The sequence below is a fragment of the Podarcis raffonei genome, chromosome 13 (genome assembly GCF_027172205.1).
Source record: "Podarcis raffonei isolate rPodRaf1 chromosome 13, rPodRaf1.pri, whole genome shotgun sequence".
Classification (NCBI taxonomy): Eukaryota; Metazoa; Chordata; class Lepidosauria; order Squamata; family Lacertidae; genus Podarcis; species Podarcis raffonei.
In genome coordinates, this window is record NC_070614.1 from 19,117,059 (window position 1) to 19,140,157 (window position 23,099).

General features: G+C 44.5%; 1 protein-coding gene across 2 annotated transcripts; it reads left to right on the forward strand.

Moving 5' to 3' along the window:
- Positions 1 to 853: 853 nt before the first annotated feature.
- On the forward strand, positions 854 to 23,099 carry LOC128399879 (parathyroid hormone/parathyroid hormone-related peptide receptor-like). 2 transcript variants are annotated; one of them, XM_053361710.1, is made up of 14 exons: positions 854 to 1,219; positions 1,388 to 1,539; positions 7,736 to 7,841; positions 9,705 to 9,815; positions 11,682 to 11,806; positions 13,477 to 13,571; positions 15,894 to 16,083; positions 16,846 to 16,999; positions 18,823 to 18,883; positions 20,109 to 20,175; positions 21,052 to 21,146; positions 21,528 to 21,669; positions 21,764 to 21,805; positions 22,561 to 23,099. In XM_053361710.1, the coding sequence occupies exons 2-14, from the start codon at positions 1,462 to 1,464 to the stop codon at positions 22,936 to 22,938; spliced, it is 1,644 nt and encodes a 547-aa protein (XP_053217685.1). In that variant the 5' UTR covers positions 854 to 1,219; positions 1,388 to 1,461; the 3' UTR covers positions 22,939 to 23,099. The 2 variants fall into 2 exon arrangements, with proteins under 2 accessions (XP_053217685.1, XP_053217686.1); XM_053361711.1 differs by lacking the exon at positions 854 to 1,219 and having other exon boundaries at positions 1,256 to 1,539.

The window sequence follows — 23,099 nt, forward strand, 5'->3', positions numbered from 1 at the left end:
AGCTGGTGTATTCTGCCACAACTTCGTGATACCATTTTGTGGGAGAGTCTGCTTTTGGGGGGGGGTACCTTTCCCACTTTATTTCAAATTCTCTTCTGGATTGTTATTTTAAATCCATAATAAAGTCTTGATATATATTTTTTTAAAAAAAACTTGTCCAGGGCTTTTGTTTTTCAATTAAATAGCCCTGGGAAAATGCGCCTTCAGACATCCTGTGTGGAACAGAGTTTTCACAATATTATTTGCATAGAAAGATTTATATTTACAGCTTGATGGTAATAAAAACTCAAAGCGATTTATTTTCCCTGGCATCCTAACCAACCTCTAACCAGATTCCTTTCAGATCCTCCAACACTCACTTTCTGCCGGACTACAGAGACGCAGGAAAGGGAACTCAGGATATCACCCTGACTAGAAGACAAAGAGTTAGGTGAAGAGCAGAGGACATGAACTGAGGTGGAACTAAGAACCAGAGATTATAGTTATAGGGAACAGGTTGATTAGCTCTATGCCACAAATGAGAATAATATATATTAACTTTCCATAGTCTGGCATCAGATCTATAAGAGGCTGGGCATTCCAACACCTGTTGCATACCTACTGCGCATTTAACGCAAATGACTTCCCCTAAAGAATGCCGGGAACTATAGTTTACCCCAACAGAGCTACAATTCGCAGCGCCCTTAACAAGCGAAAGTTCCCAGGGTTCTTTGGGCGAAGTCACTTGCTTTAAACGTATAATGCACAGGCATAGAGTGTTATAACCCTTGTCAAGAGAGCAGGTGTGACGATGGGCTTATCACAATTGCACAGTTATGTCTAATGTCTTCATATTTAATTTCTTAACAGGTTATAAAGCCTTGTGCTTTTAGAAGATTAGCCCTGGGACCTTGACTGTGGAATGAATGAATGAATGAATGAATAAAGTCAAAAGACTGAAGACCTAGAAAGTGAGGAAAAACACTCGCAAGAAGATCTTGCAAATAAAAATGGAGAATATGGGAAGGTGGGAAATGTAGCAACTAGGAGTCAGCTAACAAAATTCTGCCCTTCAGCTACGGAGGGGAACAAGGAGTGGCAGGAGAAAAAACAGACCGTCCCCGAAGAGGCAAGGCACAGTGACAAAAGGACCAAGCGGTCAGGATGCCGAGCTGAACATCATTAAGCATCAATCTCAGAAACCATCTAGCTAAATGAACGCCAGTGTCTGACGTCGTCGGTGAGTATTTGAGGTTATTTCTGCTGGCTGTTTTAAGTCCAGGCTCTTGGAGGAAACTGGCCAGAAGGCTTAGTCTGGGGATGGAGAGATTAGCTTGGCTATACCATGTTCTCCAGCATATACGCATCTTCACTTTGGATAGATGAGCTTTGAATGATTTCCTCTTAGGGGAAGGACTTGACGCAGCCAAACTGCAACTTTCTTCTGCTTTGCTTGTGGCACTGATGTTCTGAGGAGGAGCCATGGAGGAGTCGGTCCACATCTGGAGCTTCACAGCAGCTGCGCTTTGTTTTTCCCTTCTTAATTTGGTCTGTGCTTTGGTAAGTCCATTCCAGCTTGTCTTCCTTGATCACAGCTCATACTTTTTCTAAGGGAAGTCACAAAATGGTAGAGGGCTTGCCTTGCATGCAGGCAGGCAGGCAGGTGCCTCGTTTAATCCCTGGCGTCTCTAGGGCTGGAGGAGATTCCCTGTCTGTAAACCTGCCTGTCAGTGTTGACACTATGGAGCTACATGGATCTGACACAGAGCCCTTCCAGGTGGGTGTTTTATTGCATTAGTATCATTAGTGCACCCGTGGCGGATTTATTCCACTTTAGTTTGTTTTGCGGCGCTTCCCCTATGCTACCACATATTCACTGCCCGGAGGGGATATAGCACAATGAAAGTAGGACAATAACAAAACAGAACAGTTGTGGTGTGAAAAGTTACAGGATTTCAATAGGAAGCTACAAAGTAGGCACTGACCGGAAGTGAAGCAGTGTGACAACCCCAAAACTTTTGCATATGCCAACAGCATTGAAAGAGGGACCACCCTGAGTGGTTATGTAAGCTTCCAGAATACTTTGTTGTTGTTTAGTCGTTTAGTCGTGTCCGACTCTTCGTGACCCCATGGACCAGAGCACGCCAGGCACTCCTGTCTTCCACTGCCTCCCACAGTTTGGTCAAACTCATGCTGGTAGCTTCGAGAACACTGTCCAACCATCTCGTCCTCTGTTGTCCCCTTCTCCTTGTGCCCTCCATCTTTCCTAACATCAGGGTCTTTTCCAGGGAGTCTTTTCTTCTCATGAGGTGGCCAAAGTATTGGAGCCTCAGCTTCACGATCTGTCCTTCCAGTGAGCGTATTCCAGTTCAGTTCAGAATACTTAGAATTTGCCAAATTGACAGACATAATAAGACAAAAACCAAAAAGTGAAGTAAAAAAAGAATGGGAGTGCCTAAATGAATACCTTAAAAGTCAAGATTCAAGGACAGAAATCTGGCTGAGTCTGGAATAACCTTGTGACATGAAAGGATAAGAAAGAGGGATTTATATCTAGATGTTAGGATAGAGATGATCAGGAAAACAGGAAAACAGGAAGACACAATGAGAGATAAAGGAGGTGCTGTGGGACTGGTGGAAGTTAATGTTTGTTTTTCTTTTTAGTGTTTATATTATTAATTTTTAAGATATGGATTAGGTTTTTTTGTTTTCTGAATGTTGGTTTTTGTGTTTTGTGTATTGTTATGTTTCAATGTTTTTTGTGTTGTTGTTGTTGCATGGAAAATACTAATAAAATTTATATTATTAAAAAAAATCAGAAAGAAAGAAAGAAAGAAAGAAAGAAAGAAAGAAAGAGGGACCACTCCGGTATAATCACAAATATACATGAATTCACGACAAAAAAGAACATCTGAAGGGCGAGAGCTTCTTGTGTTCCTCCTCTCGTGGCCTTATGGCAAACATTTGGCCCAATGGCTAGGAACCTTTGCTGCAACCCTCCCCTCCCAGCAACTGAAATGTGGCGACTTCTGTTCCCCCAGACTCAGACAGTAAGAGTTAGTCAACGAGGTCTTTTGGTGTGGCAAAGTGGTGTCACAATATGACCAGGTTCTAATCATTGCTCAGTCCTGCTGTCTCTCGGAAATCAGAACGACTTACAAATATATATGCAAGAAAGGAAGTTGGAGGGGAACAGAGATGCAGTGAGGCTGGGCGCTCACCATTCATTAAAGCATAAGCCCCAAGAATTTTGGGAACCATAGTTTACCATTAGGTAAAGGTAAAGGGACCCCTGACCATTAGGTCAAGTCGTGGCCGACTCTAGGGTTGCGGCACTCATCTCACTTTATTGGCCGAGGGAGCCGGCGTACAGCTTCCAGGTCATGTGGCCAGCATGACTAAGCTGCTTCTGGCGAACCAGAGCAGTGTACGGAAACGCCGTTTACCTTCCCCCTGGAGCGGTACCTATTTATCTACTTGCACTTTGATGTGCTTTTGAACTGCTAGGTTGGCAGGAGCAGGGACTGAGCAACGGGAGCTCACCCCGTCGCGGGGATTTGAACCACCGACCTTCTGATCGGCAAGCCCTAGGCTCTGTGATTTAACCCACAGCGCCACCCGCGTCCCAGTTTACCATTAGCAGAGCTATAATTCCCAGAACCTTTAACAAACTACACTTCCCAATATTCTTTTTTTTGGGGTGTGTGTGGAATGTGCTTTAAATTCATTGTGTGTATTCAGGCTTCATTAGGGTCAAGATTTAGTAATCTTTATATGATGATGTATATTACTTCTAACCAGTGCTTTCCCCCCCAGAGGGACGCAGGAGTATGCATACCCCTAAAATTTTTGTGAATCTTTGTACTTTTGTTCATTTACTGTATTTATTTTTCCTGATTTGAACTATAAAATGGTGCTTTTATTGAGTCAAAATTAGAGTACCCCTAAACATTTTTTTATATACAGTGGTACCTCGGGTTAAGAACTTAATTCATTCCAGAGGTCTGTTCTTAACCTGAAACTGTTCTTAACCTGAGGTACCGCTTTAGCTAATGGGGCCTCCTGCTGCCGCCACAATTTCTGTTCTCATCCTGAAGCAAAGTTCTTAACCCAAGGTACTATTTCTGGGTTAGCAGAGTCTGTAACCTGAAGTGTCTGTAACCTGAAGTGTCTGTAACCCGAGGTACCACTGTATATAGGGGGGGGAAAGCACTGGTTCTAACTGTTAATTTAATTTAATGGCCTTTAGATGATGGTGTACGTTACTTCTAAATGTTGTAAGACATCCCTGTTGCATTTAGGGAGGTGGGTTCCTGCTCGTTCTGCTGAGGGCAGCCCTGGGCTTCTGCCCCAAACTTCCACCCTGATGGCAACAGAGCAGGAAAGGTATCATCTGCAGGCTATGCTGGCAGACTTGAACACAAAGCAAACTATGTTTGGTTACATCAGTTCCCAACCGATTCCATGTTTCTGGTCTGCAGAGCTGTTGCTTGCTAACTTTAGCACGGTGCTGTCAAAAGCTGAACGAGACAAAAGACGTCTTGTTCTTGGCTGGGTTAGGCTGCGGTGTGTGGCACTGCAGCTCAAATCAGAGAAGACGAATGACGGCTTGTTAACAGGGTGACAGGTGTAACAGGATGGTGAAGGAATCCTCAAGGTCTGCACAAAAAATATTTCAGAGGTTCAAAGGGGATCTCTTTTTCAACCTTATGAAGCAACGCAAAACTCTTTCATATGCCTTCTTCCAGCCCAGCTTTTCCAAGCAGCACAATTACCGTATTTTTCGCTCTATAAGACGCACCAGACCACAAGACACACCTAGTTTTTGGAGGAGGAAAACAAGAAAAAAAATATTCTGAATCTCAGAAGCCAGAACAGCAAGAGGGATCGCTGCACAGTGAAAGCAGCAATCCCTCTTGCTGTTCTGGCTTCTGTGATAGCTGCGCAGCCTGCATTCGCTCCATAAGACACACACACATTTCCGCTTACTTTTTAGGAGGGAAAAAGTGAGTCTTATAGAGCAAAAAATACGGTATACCTCTCTGCAGCTGTTAGTTTTAACAATTCTGCAATGCTGCATCACAAACTCTCACAGCCATTTCAACGCCCGCTCCCCAAATAACGAAACCAAACTCTTAAGATTACAAATTCCCAAAAACACCTCCAGTTGAAATCGGACTTTAGAGATGAAAAGTTGATAGCCTTCTCGAAACGGGCTCTAGCTCAGACTTTGCAGAGCCTTGAAAGGGAATGAACGCCTGGACTGCACATCTACCTTTGCTGCAAGACAGCCTTCCTCAACTTGGTGCCCAGCTGTGCTGACTGGGGCTGATGGGAGTTGTGGTTAAAACATCTGGATTGGTTGGGGGAAAGGTTCAAGAAAGTTGCTTAAGGAATTCTGTGGATGGGAGGATGGTCTCAGTCATTCTGGTGGAGCTGAGAAATGATGGGAAATTTGTGGACCAGTGCTGATATAGGTCCACAAAGACAATGATTTTGCCATCCGATGATACGGTCTTGCAAGATGGACACGAGACTTGAAGGCGACAACGAGAACACCCCAGACACACAGTGAACTCTGAAAAGACCTGTTAGGATGAAAAGACAATTGTCAGTCGGCAAGTTGTAGGCAGCTTTCCACTGCTGTGATGCTCTCTCTTTTTTTTAATTGTTAATATTTAACTTGCTCTTTTGTAAATACCTTAAATAAAATGCCACTTTTTTGAGAAAAAAAGAAAGACGATTTAATATAAATGAGAGCTCAAAGAGGAAGGTGTGACTTTAAAGAAGGCAGCTGTTTTATCCCCATCTTTCCATCACGCTTGTGTTTTTTGTCCCAGTGCGACATTTTGATCAATTACAAGGCGTTGAAAAGGTCCGGCCTCTTATTTTATGACACAGATTTTGATCAGTTCAGATGTGGAAAGCCCAGCATATATTCATTTATGGGTTTTTTTAATCGTTTTCTGATTCTAAAGGTTTGGCTGTGCTGCCTTGATTCCATCTCCTCTTTTAATACCTGGGGCTATGGCAGGAGTTGTTGCTGCTGCTGCTGCTTCTGTCTCTCCCTGTGTTTGTTCCAGCTCTGGAAATTTCATTCCTGATAAGGTCCTTATCGGCCTTCTCAAAATGTCCTGTGCAGATGAGTGATTTAATTGTGGCAGTCACATTTGGGCCTGCTTTCATTGTCTCTCGCCGCCCACTTTTTATGTGGCACGGCTTCTCCATTTCCTGACAATATTGCAAAGGAAATGAACCGGTCCGTGGCAAATATGAAACGATCTCATAGCACCTCATCACAGCTTTTAATACATCCATGTTTCCCACGACCATCCATTAAAGGTTTGCCGCTAATGGTCCAGCTCTGCTTTGACATTTCATCTTGTTTTCCTCTCCCATTGCATACCTGTTTCTTCCAACACATTTCTCCCTGTTTTGTTTTTTTTACTTTTTAAAAAGTTTATTTGTTTATATTCTTCTAAGTTGAAGGGACACCTGGACTTCCGTTCTAATTCTGGAGTGCAAGACAGTGAATTTAGCATGCTAAAATGTTCAAATCATGTTTTTTTAAAAAAAATAAGCCAGGAGGCTGGCTTCCTGATGAGGTAATCGCTTGAAGAGATGGACCATTAAGAGAGCAAAAAGATAGAGGGATGGCCCATCCTGGAAGCCATCAACAAGGAAACAGTCTCTGCCAGACCGCAGACGGGTGGCAACCCAGCCCTGGGCTCTTGGTACTTAGCAAAAGACAATACAGAGCTAGAAGGGAGGAGAGTCAGAATCACAGTGGGCTGGCCTATGCAAGAGGAGAAATAGATGCTTTTGGGGGAAGCAGTTTGCAAGCTGGAGAAAAAGGGGTCATAGCTCAACATGGGCTGATAGTTTGAATCTAACATGGCAGCCATGGGAGAGACGAGACCCTCCTGGAGTGTAAAGCTGGGAGCCCCCCATCCACCCGCCATCCTAGGCTTAGGTTGTATATATGTATAAATGGGACGCGGGTGGCACTGTGGTCTAAACCACTGAGCCCTTTTGGCTTGCCGATCAGGTTGGCAGTTCGAATCTGAATATGTAAAATATTTACATATTTTATCCTTCGAAATACGCCTTTCTCCAAATTCCGCACACCCAATATAAAAATGCATATATTGGTGGGAATAATGTACAAAACTATATTACATTTGTGGAATTCCCTTGCAGAAATGTATATATTAGATCAAATTGTGTACAAAAATGCATATATATACAACGGTACCTTGGGTTACATATGCTTCAAGTTACAGACTCCGCTAACCCAGAAATAGTACCTCAGGTTAAGAACTTTGCTTCAGGATGAGAACAGAAATCTTGCTCCGGTGGCGTGGCAGCAGCAGGAGGCCCCATTAGCTAAAGTGGTGCTTCAGGTTAAGAACAGTTTCAGGTTAAGAACGGACCTCCGGAACGAATTACGTACGTAACCCGAGGTACCACTGTATTGGGATAAATCTGCATAAAAATGAACATGGATTTAAAAAAAACAACCACAAAAAACATTGGAAAGGGGGCAAGCTGGATTTAAGATGAGTTAAGAATAGGAAACTATGAGAAACCAATAATGTCAGATTTGGTCATCCCTAGCCCAAGCCAAGTCAATGGGAGAGGCTTTGCTGCCTCATTCCTGATGTTGCCTGGTGCTGGAGGATCCAAACGGCACGTGGTCCCAGGTGAAGCAATGGACCTCACAGCCTCATCTCTCCCTTCTTCATTTGTTTGGCAGGTGGACACCGATGATGTTCTAACCAAAGAAGAACAGATTTACTTGCTGAATGAAGCTAAAGAAAAATGTCACCAGCAGATAAATACCCAGAAGGAAACAGTCCAAGGTACCTGCTTTTTCTGCATTTCTAACTTTTGGTTCTGGGGCCCCAAGTGCATATAAACATTAAAAAAAATAGTTGAGTCATATTATTGACATCGGACATCAAAGGAAAGCATGGCACTTGTTAAATGTTGCCTCCTAAAGGAGGAAGAAAGTTGGGCTGGATTACTGGGGATGCCTGTTTTTTTTATTATTTACTCCTTATCATACCAATAAGCTTAGCTTACTATGATATTATGTCCAGATCCACAAACTGTGTGCCACAGTAAATAAATAAAATGAGGTTTTAGGATTTGGTTGCAAGACGTGTGGGTCAGCAACCTTGCTGAAATGAAGCGGATCTGGGTCTGGATTGGAGACATCTAGTGAACCTCACGTACCCCACTTTGTATTTCATAATGGAACATATTGGCCTGTCTAGTTTATTATTGTCGACATTGACTGGTAGCAGACACAGAGCTTCATAAACAGTCTCTCTCAGCCTAAACGGGAGAAACCAAGGATTGATTCATGGAACCTGCTGCCTGCAAAGGCCCTTCTCCTAAGCTGCTGCCCTTCCTAAGCTCTGGAATAAAGGTGGAGAAGAAACACAATGTAATAAATAAAATAATGTAAAAGCTGTTGTCAGCCCAAACAACCTCTCAGCAGAAGAGGAAATTACCCATCGCATCTCCAAGCGAGTCACTGGGTGGCTGGTCTTTGCTTCCTTCCGATCAGCCTTCTATTGACAGCAGAAACGCTGTTTGAGTTGACCTGTGTCCCCTTCAAAAGTGTGGCACTCAGACCCTCGTCACAGGGCCGGCCCTATCGTTGGGGAGAGTAAGAGGACTGCTTTTGGGTGCCGTGAAAGGGCAGCAATAGTTAGCTGATTCGGCGTGTCATGGAAGAGGAGTGGTGGTTATTTATTTAACTTATTATTGCTTTATCTATTCATATTTGTCAGAGTTGAAAATCCCTGGAGATGTAATGATATTGAGGGTATGTTCTATCATATGTAGTGGACCTGTAAAAGTGTAAAAGAATATTGAAATATAATTTATAATAAACTGGAAAAAAAAGTTTAAAAGTACTTTCCCCCAAAAACCCCAGAGTCCTTTTTGTTGGGGATAACACAGATGGAAATTCCCAGATGTCAAAAAGGCTATTTATGTATGCCACCACTGCAGCCCGTGTTTTGTTAGCCCAAAAATGGAAAATGAGAGGCAACTTAAACTGATGGAATATGCGCAGCTTGCGGACCTAAACATATATAGATAAGAGAACAAGAAGAACATACATTTAAAGAAGATTGGAAAATTTATTGAATATGTCAAGGAAAATTGTGTATATCTGAAAACATGGGCACCGTTAAGAAAAATTCAACAGTGTAAATAAGTTTTGATGGATGTTATAATGGAATACTGATTGGTTTAGTTTCTCTAAAATATGCAGGGATTTATGTTGTGCAAAATGAACCGTGGAAAGAGAGGAAGGGAAGTCATTGATATTTAAAGGTTGTTTAAGTGAATATTCTAAAATGTAAAACAGAAATTTAGTAGAAATAATAAGAAAATCCCTGTTCACAACAATTTGTTGTGGAGAGCTGTAGAAGAATAGCCAATGCTCTTGAATATCTATCCATCTTCTGCAAATAAATAAATAAATAAATAAATAAATAAATAAATAAATATTTAGATACTATGCTATACTACACTGAAATGTTTACGTGCTTCTTTGATTTTGCTTGAGTCTTCCTGCCACGCTTACCATCCTCTCCTGCCACACCCTTTGAGATCCACTGACTTAACCCAAGGATGAAGGTTGCTCTCCTCTGCCCCCCTCAACGCTATCATGCAAAGTTGTAATTAATGTGCCATTTCCTCCTTAGATGGCAACTGTTTGCCTGAGTGGGACGGGATTATTTGCTGGCCCGAAAGCCTCCCCAGCAAAAAGGTAGCCGTCCGATGCCCTGACTACGTCTATGACTTCAACCATCAGGGTATGTACGCTTTCTCAGCCTTCACAGAAAGCTTCAGGTCTTTTGGTTGTTTAGGGTTGAAGCAGATGCTAAAATGTGGCTTTGCCATTTAACATGTTGGTTGTTGTTTTGTGTTTGTATCTGTGCATGTGTGTTTAAATATTTTTATTAAACAATTCCAACATAACAAATTGTCAATCCGTATAATCACATACATTATATTTCCCCCTTTTTCCCCACCCCCACTTCAATCTCCCCGCCCCCAGGACTTCCCTCAACTCCTCTCTCTGATTTCTTAAGGAAATTTTTACAAATTATCTAAAAAGACAACAAAATTAACTCCTTGGCAGGTTTTGAATAAACATACACAAATTTATTGGTCGATTACATGATAGATAAGGCAAGGAGATGTATAATTTTATAACATGCAGAGAATAATGTGTGTGTTTGTGTGTGTGTTTTTTAATGCAAACAGAACCAGCTTTTTGGCAGGGAGGGTGTCTCTTAATGACTGATTGCAGGAAGGGTGGAGGAGCATTTAATACTGAGGAAAATCCCTGAGGAAAATCCTTCCTCAAGAAGGTGTTGTTTGCTTTTGGAGAAAATCTTCTCTGCCCTCCGGGTGCCAGTGAAGGATTCCACTCCCAGCAAATACCATCTTTCCTCTGGACCTCAGCAGGGGAGCAAAAGGCTATAGTCCCCCTCCAAGCCTGCTGCAATCTTGATAATAATCAGCCCATCTCCAGCTGATGTTATTTCCATTATTTAAAAACAACACATCAGGTCAAGTTTGGCAGGAGGCTGGTAAACAGGCCAGATCCTTCTTAAGAACCGTTAGGAAATAATAACAATTTAACTGGTTTTAGGAGATGATGTTTTAGAGTGTGTGGAGGTCCCTCTTGCTTGTTGAGAAGTCAGGGTTCCTTCTTTTTTTAAAAAAGGAAATACCCTGCAAGCAAGTCTTTGCTTGGAGGCCTTGCACTCTTCTTCTTCTTTGGTGATCACTCGTAGCCGAGTAAGATTGTCTTCCATGAACACGGTTTTGTCAGTGGGTCCGTAAGTGACTGTGGAGGCCGATTCTGGATCCACACGTCCTTCCACAGTGCGGACATTGGTTTCCGGGCAGGAGTTGATCACGGTGTGGATTTGCCAAGCATGCCTTCCTCTTAGCCTGTTTCTCCCTTTTGTCCTGAGTTCGAGCGTCTTCAAAGCCCACAACACCTTTGGTAAAGGCTGTTCTCCAATTGGAGCGCTTGCAGGCCAGTGTTTCCCAATTGTCAGTGTTTATACAGTGGTACCTCGGGTTAAGTACTTAATTCGTTCCGGAGGTCCGTTCTTAACCTGAAACTGTTCTTAACCTGAAGAAACACTTTAGCTAATGGGGCCTCCTGCTGCCGCCGCGCCACTAGAGCACAATTTCTGTTCTCATCCTGAAGCAAAGTTCTTAACCCGAGGTACTATTTCTGGGTTAGCAGAGTCTGTAACCTGAAACGTATGTAACCTGAAGCGTATGTAACCCAAGGTACCACTGTACTACATTTTTTTAGATTTGCCTTGAGAGAGTCTTTAAACCTCTTTTTGTTGACCACCAGCATTACGCTTTCCGTTATTAAGTTCGGAATAGAGCAGTACACTCTACACTTGCTCAGAAGCACTATTTTTTGTTTAGAAACCACATAATCATAGAATTGTAGACTTGGAAGGGACCCCGAGTGTCATCTAGTTCAATTCCCTGCAATGCAAATAATCAAAAGCCCCTAAGCAGTTTATTTCCTCTGGGGCCTCTGGCCTTTTAAAAAAATGTGCAACTGTTGAGCCTTGCTGGCATGTTCCCCTTCACACGTTCCGCTCCGTCTCATTGGACGCTCTGCCTGTCCTTTATTTCAGGTCACGCCTACAGGCGCTGTGATGTTCATGGGAACTGGGAACTGGTGCCCAACATGAACAAGACTTGGGCCAATTACACAGAATGCGCCATATTCTTTGCCCCGGAACGACAGAATCAAGAAAAGGTTTAATTCCTAAGCAGGGGGAAAAGGGTATCGGGAGGACATAGAGGCTTGTGGAACTGGCTACCACAGGCAGGATTTGACGGACAGGGAAGGGAAGGGAGGAATCTATTGAGATTGGAATTTCTCATAAAAATTGTGCCATAAAGCAGGGGTGACGAACCTGTGGCCCGGCAGGTGTTGAACTGCCATTATTCCTGACCAATAGCTACGCTGGTTGGCGATGATGGGAGTTGAGGTGCAACAACACTGATTTCTGAACTAGATGGGATCCTTTCCAGCTCTAAAGTAAAGGTAAAGGGACCCCTGACCATTAGGTCCAGTCGTGGCCGACTCTGGGGTTGCGGCGCTCATCTCGCTTTATTGGCCGAGGGAGCCGGCGTTTGTCCGCAGACAGCTTCCAGGTCATGTGGCCAGCATGACTAAGCCGTTTTCTGGCGAACCAGAGCAGCAAACGGAAACGCCGTTTATCTTCCCGCCGGAGCGGTACCTATTTATCTACTTTGAGGTGCTTTTGAACTGCTAGGTTAGCAGGAGCAGGGACCGAGCAACGGGAGCTCACCTCGTCGCGGGGATTTGAACCACTGACCTTCTGATTGGCAAGTCCTAGGCTCTGTGGTTTAACCCGCAGCGCCTGTAATTTTAACATCCGGACAGCCACAGGTTCTCCACCCTTTCCGTAAAGGCTGATGACGGAAGAGCATATGGAAATCAAATTGCAGAAGGAAATGAGGATATTTGGCCTGATTTGGGGGGGGGGATGAACCGAGGGAAGATAATCTGATAATTTCAAAAGATTTAAAAATAACCTCCCCAAAGGTGGTAGGGGTAGGATGCAATTGCAGACCCCATTTGCTATTTTATCTGATAATTACACATCTGAAATGTTATAATTATCCACCGCAAGCAGAGAAGTAGCGTGTGTACTTTAAAATATCAATCGACAAAGCAAATCAGTGTTGCTCACTATAATTGTAGTCAAGGTAATGAAACAAATATTGGAGACAGAAAGAGAGAGAGGTTAGACTGTTGTTTGGTTCCTAAGTCATTAAAGCAGGGGTCAGCAAACTTTTTCAGCAGGGAGCCGGTCCACTGTCCCTCAGACCTTCTGGGGGGCCAGACTATATTTTTTGGGGGGAAATCAACGAATTTCTATGCCCCACAAATAACCCAGAGATGCATTTTAAATAAAAGGACACATTCTACTCATGTAAAAACATGCTGATTCCCGGACCGTCCGCAGGCCGGATTGAGAAGGCGAATGGGCCGCATCCGGCCCCCGGGCCTTAGTTTGCCTACCCATGCATTAAAGGTTCAGGCTAGCACTTTGAAACTTACTGGGAGACAGCGAAGTTCTTGCCATTTGCCCAGTCCCTCTTTGCAATCTGGTCACAAAGCCAGGGGCAAGTTGCTGTTTTTGAACTGTCTTCAACGGCAGCCCCATGCAAATCTGCCACTGCTTTAAGAGCAATTCAACAAGGTACCAGCAACTGGGGAACATAATTCGGTGGCAGGATTGTTTTCTTCAGAAAGTCGCAGGAGAAAATTGCAACAGCTGGAGGATATTCTATTTTGGAAAAGGGAAAAGTGCTTTAGATGGGGGTTCTTGAGGTGACGTAGCGAGTTGTGACAATGGCTTTGCAGTCCTTCTGTGCTCTTTTTTCCTCACGCAGGAAGTCTTTGACCGGCTGCGCATCATCTACACCGTTGGCTACTCCATCTCCCTAGCCTCCCTTGTGGTCGCCATGTGCATCCTTTGCTACTTCAAGTAAGGAGGACAGTTCTTATTGATTCATTGCCCCATCCCACCCCCTGAACTCTAACCCATGGCTTTATTCTACAGTGGTACCTCAGGTTAAGTATTTAATTTGTTCCGGAGGTCCGTTCTTAACCTGAAACTGTTCATAACCTGAGGTACCACTTTAGCTAATGGGGCCTCCCACTGCCGCCGCCGCTGTGCGATTTCTGTTCTCATCCTGAAGCAAAATTTTTAACCCGAGGTAATATTTCTGGGTTAGCAGAGTCTGTAACCTGAAGCATTTGTAACCTGAGGTACCACTGTACTAATCATGTCCAGCAAAACTAAGAGAGAAGCTATCTTGGGTTGGTTACCTATGTGTGGTGGGGTAGACTTGGGGTGGGGCCTGACACGCTCCATAAAGGACTGCTGCTGGGCAGAGAGGGCTCCGTTTTTGTTTCTTAAATTGTTTTTATTTTTTATCTATGTCATTTTAAATTGTGATTGATATTAATGCTGTATTCTTAGTTTTAGATTTTATGATTGATGTGGAAATTGTTTTCCATTTGGTTGTGTACTTTTTGATGTGCTTTATTTATTGCTTATAAGGGACATGGGTGGCGCTGTGGGTTAAACCACGGAGCCTAGGACTTGCCAATCAGAAGGTCGGCGGTTCGAATCCCGGCGACGGGGTGAGCTCCTGTTGCTCGGTCCCTGCTCCTGCCAACCTAGCAGTTCGAAAGCACATCAAAGTGCAAGTAGATTCCGGCGGGAAGGTAAACGGCGTTTCCGTGTGATGCTCTGCTTTGCCCTAAGTGGCTTAGTCATGCTGGCCACATGACCCGGAAGCTGTCTGCGGACAAACGCCGGCTCCCTCGGCCCATAGAGCGAGATGAGCGCCGCAACCCCAGAGTCGGTCACGACTGGACCTAATGGTCAGGGGTCCCTTTACCTTTACCTTTATTTATTGCTTATGACTTTTGTTACGTTGGTAATTATGTAAATCTTGTCATGTTGTAAGCTGCCTTGAGCATTGTTTTAACTATGGAAAGGCAGCATGCAAATAAAATGATGATGATGACTTTGCTTACAGAACCGCAGGTAAGTACAGGTGGTAGCAAGATAGTTCTGTTCTCCCAAGGCATCATCATCATCACCATCATCATCATCATCATAATTGCTTTTTCTGGGGGGAAGCAGGGGTATGCATACCCCTAAACATTCTGTGAATCTTTGTACTTTTGTACATTTGCTGTATTTATTTTTCCCGATTTGAACTATAAAATGGTCATTTTATTGAGTCAAAATGAGAGTACCCAAAAAAAATTTTTTTAATAGAAAAAAGCACTTATTATCATTATCATTCTTAATTTATATACCACCCTTCGTCATAAGATCTCAGGGTGGTCACAGAATAAAAACAGAAGATAAAAACACAAGTAAAAACAGCAAAACAATAACCTTCCCTTCCCACAGGTACATTTAAAAGCCTGTAGAATATTAATCCACCAAAGGCCTGATTGAAGAGGAATGTTTTTGCCTGGCGCCTTCTCAATAGAAGGTGGAATCATGTAATAATCAGGAGCACATCTGCTTCTTATTATTTTGGCTATCTCATACTATTTTCTCCTGGCAGTGTCGTTTCATGTTTAGAGTTCCAGACTAGAATGGGGAGAGACCCAAGTTCAAAACCCTGCTCAGCCATAGATTGGTGTGTGTGTGTGTGTGGTGGTGGGGGGCAATCATACACTCTTTCTCAGCCTAGCCTACCTCACAGAGTCGTTGCTGGGATAAAAGGATGGTGTGGAAAATACGCATGGTACCTTGGAAGAGGGGGCAGGATAAGACATTTGTTGTTGTTGTTTAGTCGTGTTCGACTCTTCGTGACCCCATGGACCAGAGCACGCCAGGCACTCCTGTCTTCCACTGCCTCCCGCAGTTTGGTCAAACTCATGCTGGTAGCTTCGAGAACACTGTCCTCTGTCGTCCCCTTCTCCTTGTGCCCTCCATCTTTCCCAACATCAGGGTCTTTTCCAGGGAGTCTTCCCTTCTCATGAGGTGGCCAAAGTATTGGAGCCTCAGCTTCAGGATCTGTCCTTCCAGTGAGCACTCAGGGCTGATTTCCTTCAGAATGGATAGGTTTGAGCTTCTTGCTGTCCATGGAACTCTCAAGAGTCTCCTCCAGCACCATAATTCAAAAGCATCAATTCTTCGGCGATCAGCTTTCTTTATGGTCCAGCTTTCACTGGACCATAACATAACATATAAATATGTATATGTAACATATAACATATAAATAAGACATAACATATAAATAAATTGAAATCCTCCGCTTTCTAATGTGTGTTTAAGGCGGCTTCACTGCACTCGAAATTACATCCACCTCCATCTCTTTGGCTCCTTCGTCTGCCGAGCTGTGAGCATCTTCGTGAAGGACCTTGTGCTGTACTCGACCTCGCGACTCGAGGGGCTGCAGAAAACGCAGGACAGTGACTGGGATGCTGAAGATCTGAGCCTCGCCTTGGGATCCAGGACCCAGCTAGTAAGCCCCTAGTGTTTAGGTTTTGCTTCCCTCTTCTCGGTGTCTATTGAGAAGTGCGACGTGTGCCTTGGCTTAAAATCTTGCTGGATGTTTTAGGGAAGAAGGATACTGATTTCAGAACAGCCAGCTCAAGCTGGTTTCCTAATAAAAAATAATAATTAAAAAACCCATCATTTTAAATTAATCAGCATTCCAGTTCTGAAAGAAAGAAGAAATGAGATGGTGATCTCCGGGACTTGAATGCTGTTAATCTGCCTGTTCCTCCTATTAACCTCTAGTTAAGCAGCAAGAACAACAACTATTAACCAAAAAACCTTGCAAAAGATTTGAGTGGACCAGTGGGGATTGTCCAAAACTTGGTCCTAAGAAGAATAAAGATATGATATCAATGGATATGACAAACACTCGCAATTTATGAACAGACTGCTTACAGACGCAGACTTTGCTTGGATAACTACGATAACATTTGGAATGACTTTATACAGAATGTTGCAGGCTATTAACTACATAAGTATTAGGATAATAACACTGTGTTGATTTATATAAGAATGTATGGGAGTATCTTATATTGCGTTTTTGTATATGGGTTTTCCTTTCTTTCTTATAATCACCTTTGCTTTTTTCTTCATTTTTTCTGTATCGCTTTATTTCTTTACAATTGAAATTATTTCAATAAAATACACAAAAAACCAAAACACTTTTTATTGGTCCTAACAACCACCACCACCACCAAAAAGGATGTTTGCTTCTCCATTCTTTCAGGCAGGCTGCAAGGTAGCTGTGACCATCTTCCTCTATTTCTTGGCTACAAATCACTACTGGATCTTGGTGGAAGGTCTCTATCTCCACAGCTTGATCTTCATGGCTTTCCTCTCAAACAAAAGCTACTTGTGGGCTCTTACACTCATCGGGTGGGGTAAGCACAGTCCAGTTCAGTCTCTCGGCTCCTGCTCTGACTATGAACCTAAACAGGGAAGCTCATACAGAGCACGTGAAGGTCACAAGAGGCTGCTCCTGTATTCTCCAGAGTGGCTGGGGAAACCCAGCCAGATGGGCAGGGTATAAATAATAAATCATTATAAATCATTATTATTATTCAAAAGGTCTCTCTCACCTCCTGTAACCACAGCTCTCTTTGACGATGCGTTTCCCTCCCCACCACCCGTCACGTGGCACAGAGGACGCGGGTGGCGCTGTGGTCTAAACCACTGAGCCTCTTGGGCTTGCCAATCAGAAGGTTGGCGGTTCAAATCTCCGCGACGGAGTGAGCTCCCGTTGCTCTGTCCCAGCTCCTGCCAACCTAGCAATTCGAAAGCACGCCAGTGCAAGTAGATAAATAGGTACCACTGCGGCGGGAAGGTAAATGGGCTTTCTGTCTGCTCTGGTTTCCGTCACGGTGTCCCATTGTGCCAGAATCGGTTTAGTCCTGCTGGCCACGTGACCCGGAAAGCTGTCTGTGGACAAACGCCGGCTCCCTTGGCCTGAAAGCGAGATGAGCGCCACAACCCCGCAGTTTGCCTTTGACTGGACTTAACCGTCCAGGGGTCCTTTAGCACAGAGGATGAGGTACGGTGGCCCAATGGATAGGGCCCCTGCACTATTCATAGTTGTGTAGAAGTGGGAACTTGTATGGCACATACAAAGTCAGTGAATACTAGAGTAGGAAGCATGGAGCCCTCCTGATGTTGCCGAACTTGAGTTCCCATCAGCCTTGCCAGCCAGCAAGGTCAGGGATGACATCACAAGACTGGTTTGATGCAGAGGAATGGTGGGAGGATCGAGCTGCGGAAGAAGGGAAGAAGGTTCAGAGCCAGGGGAGTGGTGGTGGGATGATGATGGGTAGTCACAGGGATAATACTGGGAAGAGGAGGTGTCGGAAGCTGAAGAGGTCACAGGGTTTAGTGAGCGGGGAGAATCTGCGGCAGATAGAAGTCCAGACTCAGAAGCTGAAGCAGGAGAGGAGGGAGGCCAAGAAATGGAGATGGGTCTAGCTGGTGAAGAGGCAGGGGTGTCCTCCCCTCCTGCTGCAACAAGCTCCTCTCCCCCTCGGTCTCTCAGACCCAGGAGAAGCATGAAGAGGGGGGAGGAGAGGTTAGCTTCAGCAGGCACAGTCTCAGATTGCTGGGGGGAAACCCTGGAGAGGAGGGGATTTGGGCAGCTGTGGGGAGGTGGAAACCTTCAGTCTCAGCAACTGCTTCATGGGGGCAAGACCTGCCAGAGAGGAGTTGCTGTGCTCATTAGGTCTGATACTCCTGTTTTTGCTCATGAAGAGTTAACTCCAACTTGCGCAGTGTGATTTACTGCTGGCTGGCTCCTGTCTTGATGATGGGAGTTGTGATCCAACAACATCAGCAAGGTATACTATGTAGCCGCCTCCTGCTGTATTCTATTGGCCTCACATGAGAGCCAGTGTGGTGTAGTGGTTAAGAGCGATAGACTTGTAATCTGGGGAACCGGGTTCGTGTCTCCGCTCCTCCACATGCAGCTGCTGGGTGACCTTGGGTTAGTCACACTTCTCTGAAGTCTCTCAGCCCCACTCACCTCACAGAGTGTTTGTTGTGGGGGAGGAAGGGAAAGGAGAATGTTAGCCACTTTGAGACTCCTTACGGTAGTGATAAAGCGGGATATCAAATCCAAACTCTTCTTTTTCTTCTCACATTTTTTCCTACTGTCCTTTTAAGAGCTCACTGGAAACCCAGATCTCTTTCTGCTTGCTTTTGTTTTTCTTTTTCCTTCGAGGGGTACCTGCTGTCATTGTGTCTGTTTGGGCCAGCGTCAGAGCATCCCTGGCTGATACACAGTATGTACTTTCTGCTTCTCTTAAAACGCTATTTAGGGAGATTGGGCAGGATAAATTAGTGAGGAGAGGATAAATTAATTGCTTTAGCCACTACCTTATGGGAACAGATTTTTAGATCTAATTTGTTTTTTTGTATCTCAAATGTTATGTGTGGACCTGATACGGAGAGCTGCTTTTCCCCCTGCATTAAAGAATATAATCTTCACCCCCCCCAAAAAAACAACCCCACCCCTATATCAGGTCCATCTTTTATACAGGTACTAGCAAAATCTGTGCTATAGTTCATAGGTGGCCGAGTTTTGCAACAACAAAGCAAATTGTAGTAACACAAACCTCATGTCCAACTTAGGAATCCCGTAGTCTAGTGTATGTAATTCAGGCCGGTGGTCTTACAGTGGTAATGCCTGAATCTGAACCTCTCTAGTTTGAATCTTACTTCTGCCACGGGTTCATTAGGTGCTATTTGGTAAGCCACTCTCTTGGCCTCAAATATCAAAACTGCCATATTGGGACAAACATACTTGGACCTACCTTGTAGGGTTGGTGATAATGATCACAGTATTTACCAGTTTAAAATGTCGTGTAAATGATTTGAATTTCTTAAGGCTGAAAGAAGCCAAAATGTCCTGAAGCTCAGAAACTCAAAAGCTGACCCATTCCTATTCTCTTCAGTAGCATAAGCTATAGGGACGCGAGTGGCGCCATGGGTTAAACCACAGAGCCTAGGACTTGCCGATCAGAAGGTCGCGGTTCGAATCCCCACGACGGGGTGAGCTCCTGTTTTTCGGTCCCTGCTCCTGCCAACCTAGCAGTTCGAAAGTACATCAAAGTGCAAGTAGATAAATAGGTACTGCTCTGGCGGGAAGGTAAATGGTGTTTCCGTGCACTGCTCTGGTTCGCCAGAAGCGGCTTAGTCATGTGGCCACATGACCCAGAAGCTGTACGCCGGCTCCCTCGGCCAATAAAGCGAGATGAGCGCCGCAACCCCAGAGTCGGCCATGACTGGACCTAATGGTCAGGGGTCCCTTTACCTTTACCTACCATAAGCTATGTGCTATGCCATGTTTTTAATGCTGTGAACAACCCCGGGACCTTAGCGTGAAGGACAGGTAATGAAAAAATGAATAATAATCATGCAAAAAGGACTTGAGGCTCAAAGGTGTCAGGCGAGAGACCCAATATGGATATACCCCTTTGGTGCTTAACTTCAGCCTCTTCTCATCAGGTGCTGGGACCTCAGCGCTGGAAACATGAAATGGATCTACCAAGTTCCTATCTTGGCAGCAGTTGTGGTAAGATAAGAAGGGCACAAAAAGAGTACAAGACCACCAGCTTGCTGAAGCTACCGTAAGCAGGCCTGTGGGACTGATCAGCAGCTGGATGGGCGACCACCTGGGAACCACGTTTCCTGCCATGGGCTCTGTGATGGAAGGATTTGGAAAATGAACTTAAAAAATGCAAATTAGGGTGGGCTGGGAAGAAGGCAGTCAAGGTGTCCTTTGGGCCAGTTGCCGAACCACTTTGTAACTGATGAAAATCAGTTGAAAATAAAAAAATAAGAATGTCTTCTCCCATATAAATCTTGTGCTTGAGTTATAAGATCAGCCCATGTGGTCTTGCAAAGAGTAGCATCTTTTGTGGATGGTAGTTTAGCATCCATTAGACGCAGAGTATTTGCAGTTGCTGCCTTTGTGTTATGGAATGCCTACCTCCAGAAACATCACTTCGTCCCTCCTCTTTTCAAAGGTGGGGGACGATGACCTCATTCTTATTATACTGGTATTCTGCAAATTGTGCCCTCAATAGCTTAGGCAGCGGTTCAGAAGCTGAGTTTGAGTTGGTTTTGTTTGGTTTGTTTATTACTGATTGTATTGGTTGTTGTTTGGTTTTTTAATGATTGCTGATCATCGCCGTGTGATTTTATTGAGTTGTGTTCAATTAACTTTGATCCAGAGTTAGACCCATTAGAATTAATGACCACGAGTCACTTAGGCCCATTAATTTCAACAGGTCAACTCTGAGTAAAAATAGTTCGGCTACAACCCATATGGGCCAACAGCAGAAATGCATTCTCTACAGCACAGCAAATAAAAGGGAATTGAAGAATGGCATTTCACTGGCATGGAATATGCCTGGCGTGACATGAAGTGTCTTTTCATTGCCGGCAGGTGAACTTTTTCCTCTTCCTCAACATTGTGAGAGTCCTTGCATCGAAGTTGTGGGAGACAAATGCAGGGAAATTAGATCCCCGCCAACAGTACAGGTATGTAGCTTGGAGCAGTTGAAACAGACCTCCCAGTGCAAGCACTACAATGAATAAATACTTTCTTACTGAAATATGTCTCCCTTTATTAATGCTCTTGCTAATTTCTGATTGCCTAGAATACTGAAACTTCTTGCTTGCTGGATTTCTGTCCTGCTTTGTTTTTCCATCTTCAGTTAACTTAGCTGGTTCTTCCTGTTAGTCAGATCATTTATCTGTGTTATTATGGTGGTTTCCTCTTATGCACTGTCTTCTTCAAGCTTCTACCCTTTTAAGGTCTCCACCCATTGTTGCCTCCCTTATTCCCCATTACGGGGCCTTCAGCTCTCCTCCTGGACAATCCAAAAATGGAATGACTGCACAAAGTCCCTTTCTTTCCAGGAAGTTACTAAAATCCACCCTTGTTCTGATGCCCCTCTTTGGTGTTCATTACGTGGTGTTCATGGCCATTCCTTACACAGCTGTGTCCAGTGTCCTCTGGCAAATACAGATGCACTACGAGATGCTCTTCAATTCTTTACAGGTGGGTCTTCATGGCGGGTGAAGCCTTTTGTGTTTGATCCATTCAGTCACAGCTATTTCCATCTATGGTTGTCTCTCTTTTTTTCTATTGACAGGGTTTCTTTGTGGCTTTCATTTACTGTTTCTGCAATGGCGAGGTAAGGAACATTTCTTCAGAGATGCACAAATATTTAGCTGCGATCCTCTCTTCATTGGGTGTATTCTGCACCTAGTGCATGGGGAGGGGTCAACCTCCTTCCCCATGCCCAGTATTTCTTCTGCCTGGAGAATACGGTTGCGATTATTTCGTATCCAAAATGGAAAATATTTCCCTACACCTATGCCCTTTGATATGGTATCCTCCTGATCTTTTATGTACAGGGGGCATTGGAGTTACTCAATGACTAAGAGCACTCTGAGTGGTCAGATACAAAGCCTGGGCCTTAATGGAATTAGGCACACCCCCCCTCTTTCATAGAACAGTTCGGGAATGGGGGTAGCATCGCACCCATATGCCCTTAGCTGGTGCAAAACTGAAACTTTTTCATACTGGAGAAGAGAGGGAAAGAAATTGGACTTTAGCAGGGATGGGCAATTAATAAGCCATTGTTCTGCTTTTACCAGCTGTCGAAGTACAGTGGATGCTCAGGTTGCGAACGTGATCCGTGCGGGATGCACGTCCGCAACCAGCAGTGGCGCATGTGTGCATGCGTGCTTTGCGATTTGGCGCTTCTGCGCATCCGCCGAAACCCAGAAGTAACCTGTTCCAGTACTTCCAGGTTTCAGCGGTCCGTAACCTGAAAAAATGCAACCTTGAGTCTGTAACCCAAGGTATGACTGTACTGAGAATGAGCAGGCGGGCAATGGTCTTTTTCTGTGTTGCATTCCCTTGACAGTCTGCCTCTACCACCAGGTGCAAGCAGAAATTAAAAAAGACCGTTTCCGGAGAAACCTGGTACTGGACATAAAGCAGAAGACCCGAGTGGCCAGCGCAGGTGGGAGCTACTCCTACGGCGGGCTTGTGTCCCATGCCACCAACAGCGTCAGCCTGAGTATGGCCAGCTGGGGGGTGACTTCTGCAGCAGCCGTTGCCATGCCTCTTGGTGCCAAAAACTGGCTGATCCACCTTGCCCCCACTGCCGCTGCCCCAGAGTACACCCCGGCTTCCTCCACTTTGGATAATTCTCCAAGTCAGGAGATGATGCAGAAGGTCCTTGAGGAGAACATCGGTGCTACAGCCTTGGAGGGGAAGCACTCCAGCTTGAAAAAAGAGCTGGAGACCATGCTATGAAAGGGAACAGAGAAAATGTAATTTTCTAGGATCAGAGTAACTAGGCGAGGGAACTGTTTAAGTTTCAATCTTGAGCCAGGTACCACTGTAGCGATTAGGAAGTCTTCATTCTACTACCTACGTCAGTATGGAAAGAGGGTTCCAAGTATTTGCCATTTCAG

Excerpts from the sequence above, each read along its gene's own strand:
- LOC128399879 (XM_053361710.1), top strand. The coding sequence starts at position 1,462 with ATGGAGGAGTCGGTCCACATCTGGAGCTTCACAGCAGCTGCGCTTTGT. Across the intron at positions 1,540-7,735 it reads TTAATTTGGTCTGTGCTTTG|GTGGACACCGATGATGTTCT; the intron begins GTAAGTCCATTC and ends TTTGTTTGGCAG. Across the intron at positions 18,884-20,108 it reads GCATCCCTGGCTGATACACA|GTGCTGGGACCTCAGCGCTG; the intron begins GTATGTACTTTC and ends TCTTCTCATCAG.